Source organism: Frieseomelitta varia, unplaced genomic scaffold (assembly GCF_011392965.1).
Source record: "Frieseomelitta varia isolate USP_RPSP 00005682 unplaced genomic scaffold, Fvar_1.2 scaffold_957, whole genome shotgun sequence".
Classification (NCBI taxonomy): Eukaryota; Metazoa; Arthropoda; class Insecta; order Hymenoptera; family Apidae; genus Frieseomelitta; species Frieseomelitta varia.
The window spans coordinates 16,015-33,609 of record NW_025110764.1 but is presented as its reverse complement, the minus strand read 5'-3'; the positions used below and the strand labels follow the sequence as shown (position 1 = coordinate 33,609).

The following is a 17,595-nucleotide window of genomic DNA, read 5'->3' as shown; positions in this document are numbered from 1 at the left end:
ACGCTGTCGTTTAATAATGTCACGATCTATTACATATGGCGTCCTGCGTCGATATTCGCCGGGGAATAGAAAGGTAATGGGTAAAAAAAAAAAGAAAAACATGATCGGCGTAACGATAACCGTACGGATTGATAACGACGATTTTAAAGTAAGAAAAATGTTGCCAGAAAGGAGACACTACGATGCCAATGTGTAACTACGTTGATCTTTCAAATATTTGAAATTAATTGGTTTTAGAATTAAGATTAGAATCAAATTTTTATAAATACAGATCTTTTTTTGAAACACACGAGAAATTCAGTAAATTATAATTTCAATAAAAAGAATATAGAATTTTGTGTAATGGTATGTGTAATGAAAACCGCTGCTGGTGAATCTATGAATTCTGCTTTAACATGATGTCGCCTATGGTCGAAGGACTGTTAAAAATTTTCTCCTATGATCACAATATATCTCACGGTATAAAATATGATTTTTATCGTATCAAACTTTTTCACTGATTCTTACGAAATTCATAAAACAACCAACAGTCTTTAATTTATAATTAATTAAGAAAATTATATTTCATTAAGAAAATGAACATCCAAAAAAAAAAATACACAACATCAGAGTAATACTTGCTTAAAAACTCACTAATAAAAAAAAATAGAATTTATGAAAGTTCGAGCTGATATTATTCCCTCTAACAACCTAACAAACCTAGAACGACCTACTGATCGAGAATGATCACACCATGAAACAGTAAACCATCGCTATTGAGAGCAAAGTGCTCCGACAACAGTCGAACATTAAGCTAAAGATACGTAATCCCTCAATTACCAAAAAAAAAAAGCAGAATTTCACGTTTGACTTAATTAGCAACGTGAAGCTAAAAATTTCACAACAACGAGTGAAAGAATCGCACAATCTAAAGAGTGACGAAAATTTGACAAGACTCCCGAAGTCTTAGAGAAGAGAAGAAGACCAGTTTTCGATGGCGAAAACAGGGGTAATTTGATTAAAAAAAAAAAAAAAAAGAAATCTACTAGAAACTCAGGATGAAATAATCACGTTATAAGAGGCTCGAGTGGTCGAGTGATCGACCTTGTCTGGGCCTTGGCGTTTTTCCCCGGACAGAGAACGCGGAGAATGCCGGAAACGCCATAGGCAGAAGGGAAGCACGGTGTATTGCACTTTGTACACCGGAACAGAGCCTTCGAGCGTCGGAGAGTCGAGGTTGGAAAATGTTCTCCGCCTCCCACCTCCCCTTCTCCTCTCGTCGCTGATGTTCAACTTCTACTTGGCTCGGCGATGGTCCTTTTCACAGAGACGATTAGAACCGATCGAAATCTGCTTTGCCGATTTCGAGCTAGATGGGAAATGCTTGAATGGTAGAATAAATGGATGGATCTGGACCTGGTCTGCAGCTAGCTATAGGTATAAATGGAATGTAAATGTAGGTGGGTGGGTAAATGGGTATAGACACATTGATTTGAAACAGCATACCGGATTGCTAATGGGTGGGTTTTTAGTGGAGAGGTAATGCGAGGTAATGGAACTACGTTTAAAAATAAAATTGAAATAGGTTGGCACTTGACGGCCGGTGAGGAATACGAGACAATGGAGAAATGAAAAAATACGAGACAATTGAAATGAGCAATAGCAATTTGGTTCTGCAATCCGATTTGCGGTCCTCTTTTTCTTTTTTTTTTTTTTTTTTGTTTTTTTTGCTCTTCGCGCAGAATTCTCTTACTTGCCGATTTGAATTGAATTTTCACGTTCTAGGTGAAATGAAATATACAGATCTTCACTTTCAGTGTATCAATAACGACTTTCAAAAATTTACGTACATATCAATAAATAAAAAATATAAAATTACGTAAATATCAAACTAAATTATATTAAATATTAAACGACATATTGATGATTATTATAATAAATATCAAATTATTGTAATATTTATATATGTAACTATAAATTCTATACAAATATTAAACTATACTACATTGTATAGAAAATAAATATGTGCGTGTGTGTAAAGTAATTAAAAAATTACGCACGATTTAGCGAAACAACAAACAAAACGTGAATTAATAATGGAATAGAAATGCTCGAACTTTTGACTGGTAGATCACAAATGAATCACTCTTAAATTCTCAAAAATATCGCTAAAATATTCTTATACTTTGAGCAATAAAATCGTGGAATTCGTCAAACGTGCAGCTGATCAATTCGGCTCGCCAAGGAAGTTCGCGTAATGTTACAACGTAATAACAGATAACCCGTTAACGAGGATTTAGATCACTTTTTGGCCACCTTTACATAAATAGCGTAATACGAGCCGGTATGCATAAAAAAAAAAAATTCCTCTCGCGTTCGATAGAACCAATAATTAAAAACCGAGCGTAGCGGGCATGTCCGCCGTTAAAAATAGAACGAGCCCACCTGGAAGATTAAACGACGAATAATTCAACGTAGTCGCGGCGCGATTCAATATTTTCACATAATAACATTTTGACCTCGTTTCTGACCTCCTTCCCCTGGAAGCCTTAATGTTTAATACTTAAAACCGTCAACCGTAGTCGCACGTGCGGCCACCACGGAGCGAGCCAGCCATCGATCGATTTCGAAGCATCAAATAATAAACCGGACTCCAAGATCCAACGATGCGGCTAACGCGTTGTCCCGCGCTGAGAAAAGGGAAACGGATACGGAAGGGTTGTTTGCGAGACGGGGATAAATGTTCGACACCGTGTTTCACGGTCACTACTGTCCGAGCTAAGCTTAACAAGTAGCGCTAAGCTATATGGGATTTTTATTTTATCGACGTGCAAAAGACATTCATGCGAGAAACGAAATATGTCCGCTAACGACGATAGTTTTTCTAATTCCTAGACTATTGAATTACTAATTTTATTAATTTTGTTTATCAGTGTTTGATATTTTGCAGTGTAAAGTACAAGGGCAGTCATCTTTGTGAAAATGAGAAATAAATATTTCTCAACAAATTTTTTCGGTCATATCGAATTTCATTTTCGTGGACAAGACTGTGATCTTGATTGTTCTCCGCTGTTCGCGTGATTCTGTTGCCTTTTTGTACAAACGGACATAAATTGCAATCACAAGTTCAAATTACTCGAAATTTCATTAGTGAAAATGAATTTCTGCGTGTGTCTGTCAATTTTTAAATATCCACGCGACAGAAATGGTTATTCACAACGCGTTCGCGGATAATCGTGAATAACGTCAAATGCAGTCACGCGTACCGCGGTAACGCGAAGAATTTCCTCAATTGGACGAGATCTACATTTCGAGTTGCGAGGAATTTAATTTTTCTTGGATAAATATTCACTGATACGTGAGCCTCTTTTCCCAATGTTAAGAAAAACTTTGGACTTTCGTGTAATACTTGAAAAATTACAAAACAGAAGGAAATTTACTGCAAGGAAATAAAGTGAAAGAGTAACAATTATGAAAACACAACTTGAGAGTTGAAATTTACGTTAATCAATGGTAAGGTGACGATTAATCCATTATCATACTCGCGATAAAAATAGTAAAATCGACTGAAACAGTGAATTAAATTGAAAAAAACAAAGTACAATTAATACTTTCCATAACAGAATCATTTATCCAAATTTTCGTCTCACTTAGTTTCAGTTCAAGACCTCGACACTGATATCGAACATCGAAAACAATTTAAGAATACATACGCTCTTCAAAAATGTCACGAGAAATGTCAAGAAAAAAAAAAAGAAAAAAAAAAAGAAGAACACCTTCCACTTCTTATACTTACAATAATCCAGATTTCTCTCAATCTTCTCGCGCAATCGTAGATTCATCGCGCCAATCCTTCAATTTCACTTGCGATAAAATTCAAACGTGATTCGATTTACTTGCTCGGGGATAAATTTGCCCTGGCCTTGCTGATTTCCATCGGCAAAGCTGGGAACGAAATCGCACGAGTAGTTAGACAGGTGGACAGAAGCGGGTTTACGGCGTCAGAAGTGAGGTTAATTCTCTCTTATTTAACCAAGTGTCCCCGTAATGGCCGTATCGGAAGCAGGAACCGGTTCGTATCCGAGGTAATTGAGTATGGTCAGGGGTGGAGGGCGCGAAGAGTGTAGAAGGGACCTTTTGTCGAGTATCTTCTGGGCACCCGGAAGCTTTTACCCCTCGCTCGTTCGCCAGGGATCCATATTTCATCGCGGCGACCCACTCGGCCGACAACGATAGATTAACGCGTGAATTATCGATCGGCGGTTACAGCGGCGCGTCCAAATGTTTATTTATTTGAATGCAACACAGCGTGCACCAGCGTGAAACCGGGCCGATTTTCCAGCCGTTGCTACAATATCGCTGATTATTATTTGCCTGTCCATTTGCCATTCGCGCGCTGATGAAATTGAAGTGAAGTTATTAGTTTTTTCGCCGGAGTAAAAACGAGGGAAAAGGGGGGGGGGGGAAAGGGCTGAAAAGTGTTTGAAAGGGTGAAAATTGGTGCGAAATGAAAGTTGATGGATTCGATGAAACGTAACGGATGGATCCGGGCTATTCGATTGAACGTGAAAGGGTAATGGGATAACTTCGAATGAGGATACGTACGATTGGCGTTCTTTTTTTCTTTTTTTAAATACTATCGACTCGCGTTTTTTGATTTTTCTGTTGTTCAAACCTCCATTTTGTACAGCGCGTGTCGCACGCTTAGACGATTCCGATTGACAAAAAAAATTTGGATTTCACGCTGTTTAATTGCAACTTTCTCGATTCACCTTATTGCCGAGGGTACAACGAACGTACAACAAATTAAAAATTTTCGTAATGTAATAGAAAAAGTTGTTGCATTTGAGGGTTGATAAAGTTATTCGACGATGGCCTGATTGTCTCGCTTGAATACTCTAATTTCCAAAATTAAACGTTTGATTTGTTCGTTTATCTGAATTGTTCGTCAAGCCGAACGTAAATTACTGCAAACGCGTATATATCGTTCGGAAGGATACCGAAGTCGATAAACTCTGAATTAATATTGCCTGCAGGCATATTCGTCACGTTTGACGGATCATCGTGTTTATTGCAAAGACTTTTCACGTACAAAACCGTCGAGATAATGGCGAGGTTGAACGAACGATCAATACGTGCGTTGTGTGCGAAGAAGACATAAATTTCAGAGCGGAGTAACATATGCTAATTGCCGGGGAACGAAGCGCGTCGCCGTAATTTATTGTATTTAAACGACTTCTCTGGTAATTATAACCGAGCAGCATTTATTCAGTAATAATCTGGTAGGGGGGGGGGGGGATATCTTTCATGATGCTACGTCAATTAGCTGCTTTAATTTGAAATCAATGTAAAGTACACCGAGTTGAAACGTCTCGTTTTAATCGTTCGAATAACAATCCGTCTTTCAGAACGATTCGAACGAAAGGCTGAACGATCCGCTTACAAAATTAATTAACCTTTGATTATGAAATTGCAAATGAACGTAATGCGACTAGTAATGTACAATTTCATTGCTCCTAAGACGCGCTTTAATTAAAATAACCTGGCTTCAAACTCGTGTTCACGTGAGCCGAGCAGGCTCATCAAATTTAAGTAACCTGATTTCAAGTATAAATAACGTTACCATCGCCAGCAGCTCGGCTGTCCCTCCCGAGTTAAAAGAATAATTAAAACGATCCCAACTCCAAGCTGGAAGCTTGAAAGTTTTGAGTAACTGATTAATGAAGTGGCTTCGAGCCACCTGAAGCGAACAATTGATGTGTAGAAACGCGGGAATTTCAGTTAAATATCTCCAGTTAGTTGAATTTCGAATTACACAAACTCGAGTAATTCTAACCAATGTTTCGTAAAATGCCCGAAACGAGCGAGAAGTATCGAAAAATTATACGGATAAGCAAGCCCTGTGAAAGGTATAAAATAAATCAGCAGGCGAGTTCCTTTTTTTTTTTTCTTCTTTTTTTCCTTAGGAGGGAGAAAAATGGGAGAAAACGAGGAGTTTGAATGTGATGTGAAATCTTCTCGCAGAAGATTTCACATCACATAGCACACGGGTGATTTATAAGGAAGCATTACATCTCTATTCGCTGATAACTTTGATCATTTTGAGTACGAACTCTCCCCTGCGGACCTATTCAATTCGCTTTTCGTCATATCGAGCAGCCCTCAAAGCGAAAGAGGAAATCTGAGGAACGACGAATAGCAGAAGGAAATGGCACCGCGCAACAATTCCCAGCTGAATGCCTTCTGAATTTTTCTCCCTCGTCGATAAGGATATTGTCGAAGCCGCGTTTACGGAACGAATTTCGATCAGAAAATCGTGTATGTGTGTTAATTAACATCCCGGTTGACTCTACTGGAAGTCTAACTTGTATTTATCGTTGTAAGAAACGCTTACGTATCTTACAGAAAATATGTCAAAATTTCATTGCAACACGTGTAGTGATTATTGATAAAATATGAAACCAATCTGGAAACATGTAGAAATGTATAGAAATTACAAGCAAATATGTAATTTAGTAAGAAAGCCTGTGATAAATTATTAATACTTTGAGTATCTTTAGTCTGTATTAAATCTTGTTGGAGGAGATTATATCACAATATATTGAATAAATATTAAATAAATATTAAAAGATGTAGGTACATTTAAAGACGAATACATTCTTAATTCTAAGCATTTGAGTTAATATATATATTCGTCTTTAAATGTACCTACATCTTTTAATATATTATTATAATATATTTTTTATACATTATTATTTAATATATATGTATATAATAAAGTTGATTATTTTTCATCTCTATGAAATGTACACTGTATTGAATATCTTGTAAATTTTGTATAAATTTTCAAATTGGTTTCAAATTTTATAATCATGATACTCGTTGTATACATAACATGTTGAAAAGAGATTCATAAAAATGTTCGTATATTTTCGTGAATTAAATATTATTAAAAACATACATTGAAACTGACGGTGTTTGTAAATTATAAAATTATTTCATATCAAATTGTTCGCATTGAAGTTTCACGAAAAACTCGAAAACACGGCTGACCTTATGAATCTTTTATAAAGGTAAAATAAACAAATATCGGTTGTAAAACTCGATCGCAAAGTAATTTGAAATTTATTTAAATTATTTTTTATTTTAACATAAACGAATGTTAGAATCGAGATTTTCTTTTTTGTTTTGAAAAATATATTTAGATCGAAAGAGGGTTTATAGTTCAAAACCTAGTGACGATGAGTTTGAAAATAATTGAATAACGCGTTGTAAAATTGATTGGAAATTGGTTAAAAGAGGCTTTATTCTGAAGAGCAAACTGAAGTTAATCTGACTATTTTTATAACACTTACGCTGAAATTATCAATTCGTGATATAATAAAAGTGCTGTGATGTCAATAAAAACCAATATTAAACTTACCATTTGAATATTTTCAGTAATAATAAAAAATAAAAAAAATTGAAACCGGTCATTTTTATAAATTTAATAGCTGTTAATGAGCAACTACTGTAGATAAATATTCAACCTGCAACGATGCAGTGCTTAAGAAAATTTAATCAATTCAAAGCTGACGTCACATACCAAACTTTTTATTATATTATTTGTTTCCTATTATTTGTTATTTGAGATTGCTCGCAATTTTACTTGAATCCTAATTAAAATTGACATTAATTTGAAATTTCATCTTGCAAAAAAGCTAATCAGTCGGAACGAACGAATTTTAATTACGGGGAGGGAAAAATGACAGACCTGTCGATATTTCTGTAGATTGAAATGTTTGAAGATGACGTAGTCTCCAAAGACGACAAAGTCTCAGATGGTATCCTCTTGCAAATCAATCGCTAGGTTTCCATTTATCTCCAACACTTTCTGACGTTCTGGAATTGTTGAAAAAGTATAATTAAAACAATAGAACTCGTGTAATTTATGCAGTCTCGCGTTTAAAGGGATAAAAATTATTTTACCATAAAGAACACACTTCGAATATTTTGTGTATAATATTTTTGTGCTCTCGAGTTTTCCACAAATGCAGAAAAGTCCGGTACAATCCAGAAACAATCATAGACGAGAATATTAATTTCGAAAACGTACGCATAACCGTACGCTAAATCACCGAGAGGATATTTATTGTTATTTGTTGATCCAGCTGTTTTAATTGGCAGATTGTTTTCGTTTCATTCCGAATTCGCTAATAAGCACGGAACAAGGGGAAAGAAACAAAAAGAGAGAGAGAGAGAGAGAGAGAGAGAGAGAGAAAAGAGAGAACGAATTGCAGACCGTCTAAATTATTAAGGGGTAATTTGAAACGAGAGCTCCGATAAGGTCTTCGTAATGGCACCTCCTTTGCTTCATTAAGAAATAATTCTCCCGACTTGAGGGTGAAAACTCGTTCACTTTCTTTTCTCTCCGCCTTTCTCCCTTTTCAATCTCTCGTCTCATTCTGATCTCGTCCTCACGACACAATGCCCGCCACGTATAATTGTGTATTATCCGTTCTGTCCTAATGCGAAAGATCCATTAGCGTTAAAAATTATTTCACCCCCTGGTGGGAAATGACCAGCGGGTAGAAACAAACGAGGAAAGGGTTGGCCACCGATGCTCGACAATTACGTAAACAACACACTCGCCCATCCTTTTCGCCTCGCTCTCCCTTCTTTCATCTCTCGCTTCGATTTCGAGCGAAATGAAAAGCGCTTCTGAATTTTGTCGAATTTTCGATCTGAAAAACATCGACGTCGATGAAATTTACGACGACGCGCGCGTGAGTCTGAAATGTTTCGAATGTAATTTATGAACGCACATGAACGATGGTAATGAAAGCCATCGAGGGATACAGAAACGTGCAAAATTTATCATGCCAAGGCCAATTAACAGAAACGGGAAACAGCTTTGAAAATCTTTTTATAAACTTCCATTTTCACGAACAGACGTTTCAACATCGACACAATAACAATCATTGAGTTTCTCGAAATTCAACAGTTGAACGAAGGTTGAGATTCAACAAATTCAAAATTTTACAACACGTGAAAGACGTTATTCTGTTACTCGTAAGCGAAAGCAAAATTCCCGAAACAATCGAGCAGCACGTTCCCCCGCGAAATTTGGTATATTTGTCGTTCAAACCCTTCAGTCACGATCCTCCAAAGGCTCAGACGAAAATCAACGATATTACTATAACGGCGACGGGACGTTGCCAAAATACTCTATAGTGAAACTATTAAACAAGATCTGAAAAACGACTCGATCGCCGTAGGGGTAGATTCGCCAGGGAAATTCCACGCGGAAACAACCATACACGGAAAATCAACAGCATTATTCACAGCGTGAGATCTCTCATAGAAAAGCGGAGAGCAAACCTTCCAACCTAATAATTCGACGAAAAGTATTGCCTGCCGCCATCGGAATTGCAAAGCAGCCCCGCTAAAAACCAACCGGGTGACTAGCGTTCGGTGCAGTTTTCGTCGGTGTTTTGCCGGCGGAGTGGAGAGGAACGCTTAACTGAAAACTGGCAACGCGCTCCGTCGTCCACTTTCGACATCAAAGAGCGGGATAACAATGAATAAAAGTTCCCCGGGACCCCGAACCCCTCGCCGCCGCCCGCGGAACGCTCCTAATTTCGGAAATGGAAACGAGCGAAACTTCTGCCGTGATCACGTCAAGGAAGCGTTATTGTTCCGATTGAGGGACGAGCCGGAAGTGGGGGGGGGGGGGGGGGGGGAAAGGGAAAAATGTCACAAGAGAAATAATTAGCCTATCGAACGAAGTTTCGAACGGATCCGTGCCCCGACCATGCTCTCGAAGGACCTTCTAAATGAGTTTCCACCCCTTCCCCGCAACAATCGGCCAGTACCCTCGTCTTCCTGTGCCATGAGCTTTCCCATTGGAGTTTCATTTTTCCTCTATTTCTTTGTTTTTTAAATTTTCGTGTCGACAAACAGTATTTTTATGCAGAGTCATAAATATAGCGTTTATGCAGAGTCATAAATATAATATTCTTATGCGAGACATATTTTTAAGTATAATTAAAAGGAAGAAAAGATAGGGGAGGTAGAGAATTGTTTTACGTAGCAAATATTGTTATACTGTGAGTATTTCATATATATATTTTTTTTTCGTATTCTGTGCAATTTCATATTTTTAAATTTCCTACAAAATGCACAAAAATCCGCGATCTAGCGGCCATATTGTGGTATGGACGAAATGTGAATTGGGGATATTTGTACAGATTCATATATTTGCGGACATAGTTAAAAATCAGTTGAATAGGGATTGGTTACTGAGACTAGATGTTACAATTTTAACATTTGATATTTATGTCGCGGTATGTCGTTCACTTTGGATATTTTCTATAATTTTTACCATTATGTACAATGCATGTCCACAATCCAGTTATACGTAAGATACGAAAGATTGTGACAAATCAGTGAAGTATTTCCATATTTCAGTAAAATTAAATATGATGCTACTGAATGCGCGTTGAATAACTACTTTCGTATAACGTGAAACAAAATTGTAGGTTAATCTGAAAACGGATAGTGGAGAAATTAATCTGAAAACGCTTATGCTGCCGTGGTAAATCAAAAAGCCATATCTGCAACTTTCGTTTGAATCAAGTCGTTAATGCCAAGTAAAAAATAAGTTATCTATATGTAACAAAAAATAGTTATCTATATATTAAAAAAAATATATACATATAACGTATTGTATGTATATACATATATCTATATAAAAAGTATATAAGTTAATGCTAAATTGATGATATAAACGTTCATATTGATCGTTAAACACTGAAAATCTTTTCTCCAAAGTTGCCAAAACCAGATACGCTCATTTGAATCAACACATCGAAATTACCAAAAAAAAAAAAAAAAAAATCGTTAAAACTTTGTCGCTTGTCGCAAACGCGAGAAAAAGACATTTAGAATTGAAATAACAACGAGACGTAACAGGGTAAGTCCGTAGTTATCAACGTCCGGAATCTCTGATAGAAAAACGGTTCAGATCGTATCGGCGTGTTTGGCCGTTCTACCGTTAAACGCTGCGCAACCGAAACCAAGAGAATTAGACTGCTTCCAGGTGACTAAATCCTGGAAAATCCACGCGGTGTGTCCCCGGGGATCCCCCGGGAATCGCAACGCAACCCGGTGATGACGGCTGGACATTATCATCCATCTTGGCCGCTTTGAACAAGACCATCCAGCCGGCGGGGGATCAATTTCCTAGAGACGCTAAATAATCAGCGAGTCGATAAATGTTCGCCAATTTGCATCTCACGTTACGCGCGGACGAGGCCCTCCTGTGATTACGCCGTGGAATTGCCACGATGCCTGATTAAAGATGCAACGCCGGCATCGGGTGCCCTTCAAAGCCCCTTTCTACGCTATGAGACCTCGTCCCTCTCCCTTTCACCTCCCCTGGACATCCATTTCAATAATTGCGTGTCTTACGATCGACCAACCGACTAATTTCCCTGCTCGTCCTCTCTCTCTTCCCCCCCCCCCTCTCTCTCTCTTCCTCTCTCGCCTGCGTTTAACCTTTTGTGCCCAATATTGTCGTAGCCCGGCTTCACGCGTACCTCGAAGAGGGTAATTAACAAACTGCTACGCGCCGACGACTGACGTTCGATAATTGAATGTACTGTCAGCGAAGATACGCTTCTAGGTAGCCTAGGTTCTCAACGGGTTTCAGTCAACGAAGAAGGGGGGGGGGGGATAGGAGTAATTGTGGCTCCTGTCGAACGTTCTCGAAGTTGTGCGAAGAGTTTCGGAACGGAAGACAAAGACACGGAGTCGCGAGAGGACAAACTACGCTTGTACGATTGAAGTTCATCGTAACCGGTGTTCAATAATTCCCCTTCTTACTCTCGCGAGTAACGTTTTTGTCTGAGCAAGTTGGCGTTTACGCGAGTGGATTCGACAGCCGAGAATTGATTGGATCTAGGGGGGGGTCTAATTGGCTCGAGTAAATGGAAGCTCGTATGAACGAACTGTTCATACTCTTTTCTGGTTTTTACGTAGGAATTGTTACTCGCGTTGTGTTCGAATGTGATTGTCATTCGTGCATTTTGAATGATCGTGAATGGGATTGCGTCGGAATTGTATAAAATTTTCGAAAGTAGACTTAATGAGATTGTACAGGAATTGTAATTGATAAATTACAGAACTGTTCTTAACGAAATTCTTCTTGAACAAAATTAGGAGAGAATCTATTGAGAAAGGAAAGTTCAAAGGAAGGAATTTTACGAAAAAGGTGATTCCATGCAGAATGCGTTTCGCCAGCAGCGATATTTAAAAATCGATCCAGAAGAATAATTGAATAATGATTAAATCAAAGAATAATTGAATAAGTCCAAAAGAATTACAATCTACACCTCTCTTTGCGTCGATTACGTAGTAATCGATATCATTGTGCGAGTCTCAGTTTTGATATATGATTTTCAACAGAAAAATAAATTCCAGCAAGTATAAGTATAAATGCTCCTAACTCCCCATTTCTCACAGCGACCGATCGTTTCTTTATACAAAAAAAAAAAAAGGAGCCACTACTTTTATAAATTTCTGACAGAACTTGCCGGTCGTTAGTCACAGTGTCAACAATGCAGCGAGATCCGCGGTGATACGCGTGTTCAACAAATTGTGAAACGCGAAAAGCGGCAAGAGGGTGAAAATTACGCGCGCCTTTAAAGCGTGAAATTCGCTTGGGAGGCAAAAGCCGTGGCGTCGATAAAGCAACGATCTCTCTCTCTTTCTCTCTCTCTCTCGCGCGCGCGCAATATAGCAGAAGCGTGAAGGGTTAATGAATGGATATTCAGGCGAATCCGTGCAAACCACGGGCCGTCACGTAGATGTCCGTGGGTTAACGGGAAACGAGTCGCGGGCGGTCACATCATAAATCGTCATCGACGCGGCGGATTGATCGATATTGCGCCCCGCCGTGCCCCTGTCAAAATTACACAGAGATAACAAATTAATTTCCCGATAGCCTCGCGAAACGCGCGCGCCGTACACGCTCGTTCCGGCAAATTTACTCCCCCCGAAACGCGAATTCCCTCGCACGATTCTCTCGTTCATCGAGTCTCTCGTTCGGATTAACTCGGTCAACTTGACTTTGTAACTTCGGCACGTTTCGCTTTCAGCAGTCCGACATGGATATGCAAAATACTTCCTTCTTTCGCGACTTTGGGTTTCAGTTCTCCTACTTTGTTTATACTTCGCGAGTCTCTGCTAACCGCGAAGATCGTCAGTCGCGAGCGCGAGTGTGGCTAAAAATCCGGGCATTAATAACCATCGTTCGACAATTCATTTGGTTTTTCTTTGAAATTTTCAATGTGTGCACAAGTGAACGTATAAGTTTCAAATCATCAGTGGATCAAAGTAGCATCATTGGCTCGATCGAATTCTGCAGCGTTTTTAATTTAATCAAATCGCAAACAACGTGAAGTACAAAATTGAAGTCAAACACCATCGAATCCACGATCCAACGACGCTGTTTGAGGCTTGTTTAAAGTCATTCGAACTCGAAGTAGCTTGATTAATCCAAAGCTCGCGTTTAACTCGACTCGTTTCACGGCGATCGGCTTCTTCGACCGAGTCTACGTATCCAAGGTAAGTGAGACGATTAAAAGCAACAGTGTGAAGCAGCTAAGAGGCAGCCTGTTTTGTTATTTCCTTTTTTTCTTTCTTTCTTTCTTTCTTTCTTTTTTTCTCTGCTTGTTATCCGGCACTGGTCTTGAAATCGCCTAGCTAGGCAATTTCGCCCGCTCAGATTGAAATGAAGCAAACGCGACAATAGCCGCGTCTCGATGACCGGATCTCATTCTGCAGCCAGTATTCCAGTTTGTCCATTTGGCCTGTTTGCTTGCACGGCTACGCAGTTGACATTCGGGCGACAATGGCTGGGCCGTTATGCTCGGTGAACGAATTTTTCGGACGAACGGCCGATGTCGATTACGGACACGTGCTCTCTTGCCTAATGACGAGAAACGCAGGCAAACACACGTGTCGACAATCGTATGATTCACAGCTTTTGGTTTTCGAAGAGCTCTAAGTACGATTTCTAATATATCGGTTTGGTCAAAAAAGATAATTGCATTTTCTTTTTTTTTTTTTTTTTTTTTTTTTTAATAGACGAACGTGTATTAAAAAAATCTTGAAATATAGCTTCAGTTTGTTTAGCAAGTCGATTTCGAAATGGAAAATCAAAGAGGAACATTTGAAATTATGTAACAGCCTTCAAACTGCGCAGCGTCAGAATTGATTTGTTAAATTTCACTGCTGACGAGAATATCAAATCGTTCTTGGAATACTTTTTATCGAAAAAGATCAAATGGTCGAACAAAATGGTCAATATATTGTCAAACAAAGTTTTCGCCTCTCGCGAAAAATTCGTTTGCACACGAGAAAACGCAGTTACTTTTTAGTTAACCCAATGGATAGAGGAGAGATAGGTTTTCAATGTAAATTTAATTATCTTTTTTTTTTTCTTAAGCAATTTGCAAGACTTGAAAATTGTTACAAAAATTGAAACAAACATAGAATTGAAACAAATTTTGCAACGACAAAAATAGACAGTGTTTTCATTATCTCTACAATCGAATCTTTTGATGATCAAAAGTTTTATAATCGAAGAACCTTTTCGAGAGAATGGGCTGGCTGTAGGTTGAAGACGACATCGACGAAACCCAAAGGTTGTTCAGTGCAAAAATATCGCGCGAAATATTTAAACGGGCAACTCGCTCGAAGATACGAAGATTTATTTTCGACTTGTGTTGAACATAAAGCTTCTCGAGAGTATTCTCTGCGTAGAAACTTTTAATTCGAGACTGAATGCAGAAGTACCTTGAAGCAATGAAAAGTAATAACAACAGCTGCTTTACGCCCGGTTTAGTTATTTTCTCGTTGGCCTTCGTTAAACAGAAACGTCCAGCGAAACGAACGCTTCGAGAGTTGTTATTTTCAAGAATAATTTCGATATTCCTGCTTGAAACTTTATATCAGGAGTAAATACTTCCGACAAAACACAGACGGAAAAATTACGGTGGAACAGACTACCGTATGATAAAATTTATTTCTTCTTTAAATCGTGCGTTTATATAATTAATTGAAAAGTATTTCCAGTTTTTCTTTGGCACTGAATTGTCTGAAGGGTTTCAGTTCTTTGCACTCCAATTCTATTAGAACGAAAATGGCGAAAAATCTCAAGTTACAGTTTGTCACAATGTATTCCATTGATAAAAAAAAAAAAAGACCAGAGAAAAATGTCTCCGCTATTGTTTGCAGTACAGCAAAAAGAAAATTGAAAACCTTTGGAAATAATTATTAAAAGAACGTCGATCAAAATGTCAAATTGTCATTTAAGAAATTTAATGTTATCAATACTCAAATTCTGAGTTAACAAAACTCGTAATTTCTGCGTAAAGTGATTATCAAGTTTGTTCGATCAATATAAAGTGTGTCAGGTCTTATTGTCTATTTAATAATTGTCGCAAGTGACAAATTATCAACACGATTGGTAAATGTTATAAATTACCTCAGTGTCGATAATACCATTACTCGCGAATAATAATTATTCCAGCAACAGTGCAGAAAATTCTCAGTTTCTAGTCCTGGCGGAAATTGTTTTAAAACGAAGTCGTTCTCGTAATTTCTGCAATTCAGAGGATGCGAGCAAAGACGAATTGGAGTGAAAAGGAGAGGCTGGAGCATAAAAGCAGCGGCCGGTTGTCTTTTGTTTTAGTTGGTTTCCCCTATGTTTGCTCGAGTTTCGGCTTTGCATGGCACGTTGCATCACCACCATCGTCATCATCACCGTTCGTTATCGAGCTCGCCGTGTCCCTCGCGGCCACCTAGCAGAACGGTGTCGCTGTGCGACGCCAGTTCCGGTTACGAGTCGACCAGGAGCCACCTAGGGCCCCACTATAGCGACTACAACATGCCCAGGAACAATTCGCCCGTGCTGAGGTACAACAGCCTGAAGCCACGCCGTAGGAAGCACAAACGTTCGCAGTTCTACTCGCTGAGGTTGTGCCGCAAGCACGAGAGCGACGTGCACAGGAAGTATCAGCTCTACGCGATACCGATATACAAGTGCCCGCATAAAAACGGTAGCACCAGCACGATCACGACGATCGTCAGGTCCGGCACGCCGTCGTTGTCGAATCAGTCAGCCAATCAGCCGGATCAGAATGAAAATCCCAACGAGAATGAAAATTCCAACGATAGTCGATGTTCGAGCAAGGAGCAATCCGGTGAGAATCGGTCGCAGTGTTCGACAGCGGCGCCAACGCCGCCGATCCCAGCGCCGAGAAAGTTAAGGAAGACAGATCCCTCGAAGCACACCTATCAAAACGTCCCCCCTCCTGTTTTTCCACCGGGAAACGCCTCGTTGCCCAGGACCAAGGTTTGTCGACTACTCGTGTTCCTTCCCCATGTACGTTAAGTACCCGTATTCGTAGCCGCTCGTGAAGAACCATTGCTGCCGCCCGAGAAATCGCTCCATTTCTTGCCAACTTGCCCGTTGAAATGAACACGCTGCGATTGATCGTCTTGCCCGGGTGATCGATCGATCGGACCAATCATTCCTTCTTGTGTTCTATCTTGGTTTTTGCAGCATGTTCCTGCAGGTAGATAAGATGTACGTTTTCTGGAGTGAGAGAAGGAGTGTACTCAGAGCCTTAGGCGAGAAAAATGAAGAGGATTTGCGAAACATTCGTTTGATTGGGTTAGGTTTCTTTGGGAGAGTGATTAAGATTGTGGAAAGTGGTCAGAACTTTTGAGGGAAAATTACGGGGGAAATCGTTTTTGAAATTTGATCGTTGAAATGATATTTCCAAAAGAGAAAGATCATCCATTCCAGAATAGATTTTCCATTCGCGATTAAATGATGTGATTGCTAACATTGTCAGTACATGATTTCCAGTTACAGTTACAGTAAGAGATAATGTAAGACAATGAGATTTTTATTATCTCTATAAATTCTTGCATACCCGACGACTTTCCAACGCCATTCTCAGAATCACTCAGTCACACATTCGAGAAATAGAAGCGAACGAAAATAATTTCACTCTTCGAACGTTTCAGTCGTTTCCGTCTTTTTAATAAACAACATAATTCACGTTTCTTCTCGCTCGTTCAGTAAAACTCTCCGATACTCTGTCGTAACAACGCTCGAAAAAGAAAGAGTCTCGCGTTTAATTTATTCTGTCAGCCAATATGTACATCCTTTAGCATAGGTATACTTTGAAACACGATGTACATACTTGTACAAGATAACGATTTACATTTTTCTACGTGACCTAGCAACGAGATTGACGCTCAGGCGGCAGCAACGATATTCCCGAGCGTCGTACAACAACAAAAAAAAAAAGAAAAAGAAAAGAAAGTAAATCCTATCCTTTTAAGCACCAGTCTCGAATAATTAGCAACGCACCTACTGCATGAGTACGATTTACGTGTCCGCAATAGATATAAAACAGCAGCTTCGAGCAAATAGGAGATAGAGTTGCCGGAGTTGCCGAGTTATAATCGGAAATCATATTTTCCCTGCTAAGCTGGATCTGGCCACCTATGTAGCGACACCGTCCTTGTGTATGTCGGCCGCGTACCAAGTAAGTC

At 39.0% G+C, this 17,595-nt stretch overlaps 1 protein-coding gene across 1 annotated transcript in view; it reads left to right on the top strand.

Moving 5' to 3' along the window:
* Nucleotides 1-17,595, top strand: part of LOC122538079 — a 126,089-nt gene that overhangs the window by 97,525 nt on the left and 10,969 nt on the right. The window contains exon 20 of the mRNA XM_043671835.1: nt 15,719-16,381. Coding sequence (XP_043527770.1) covers nt 15,719-16,381 — 663 coding nt within the window. The remainder of the gene's footprint in view (nt 1-15,718; nt 16,382-17,595) is intronic.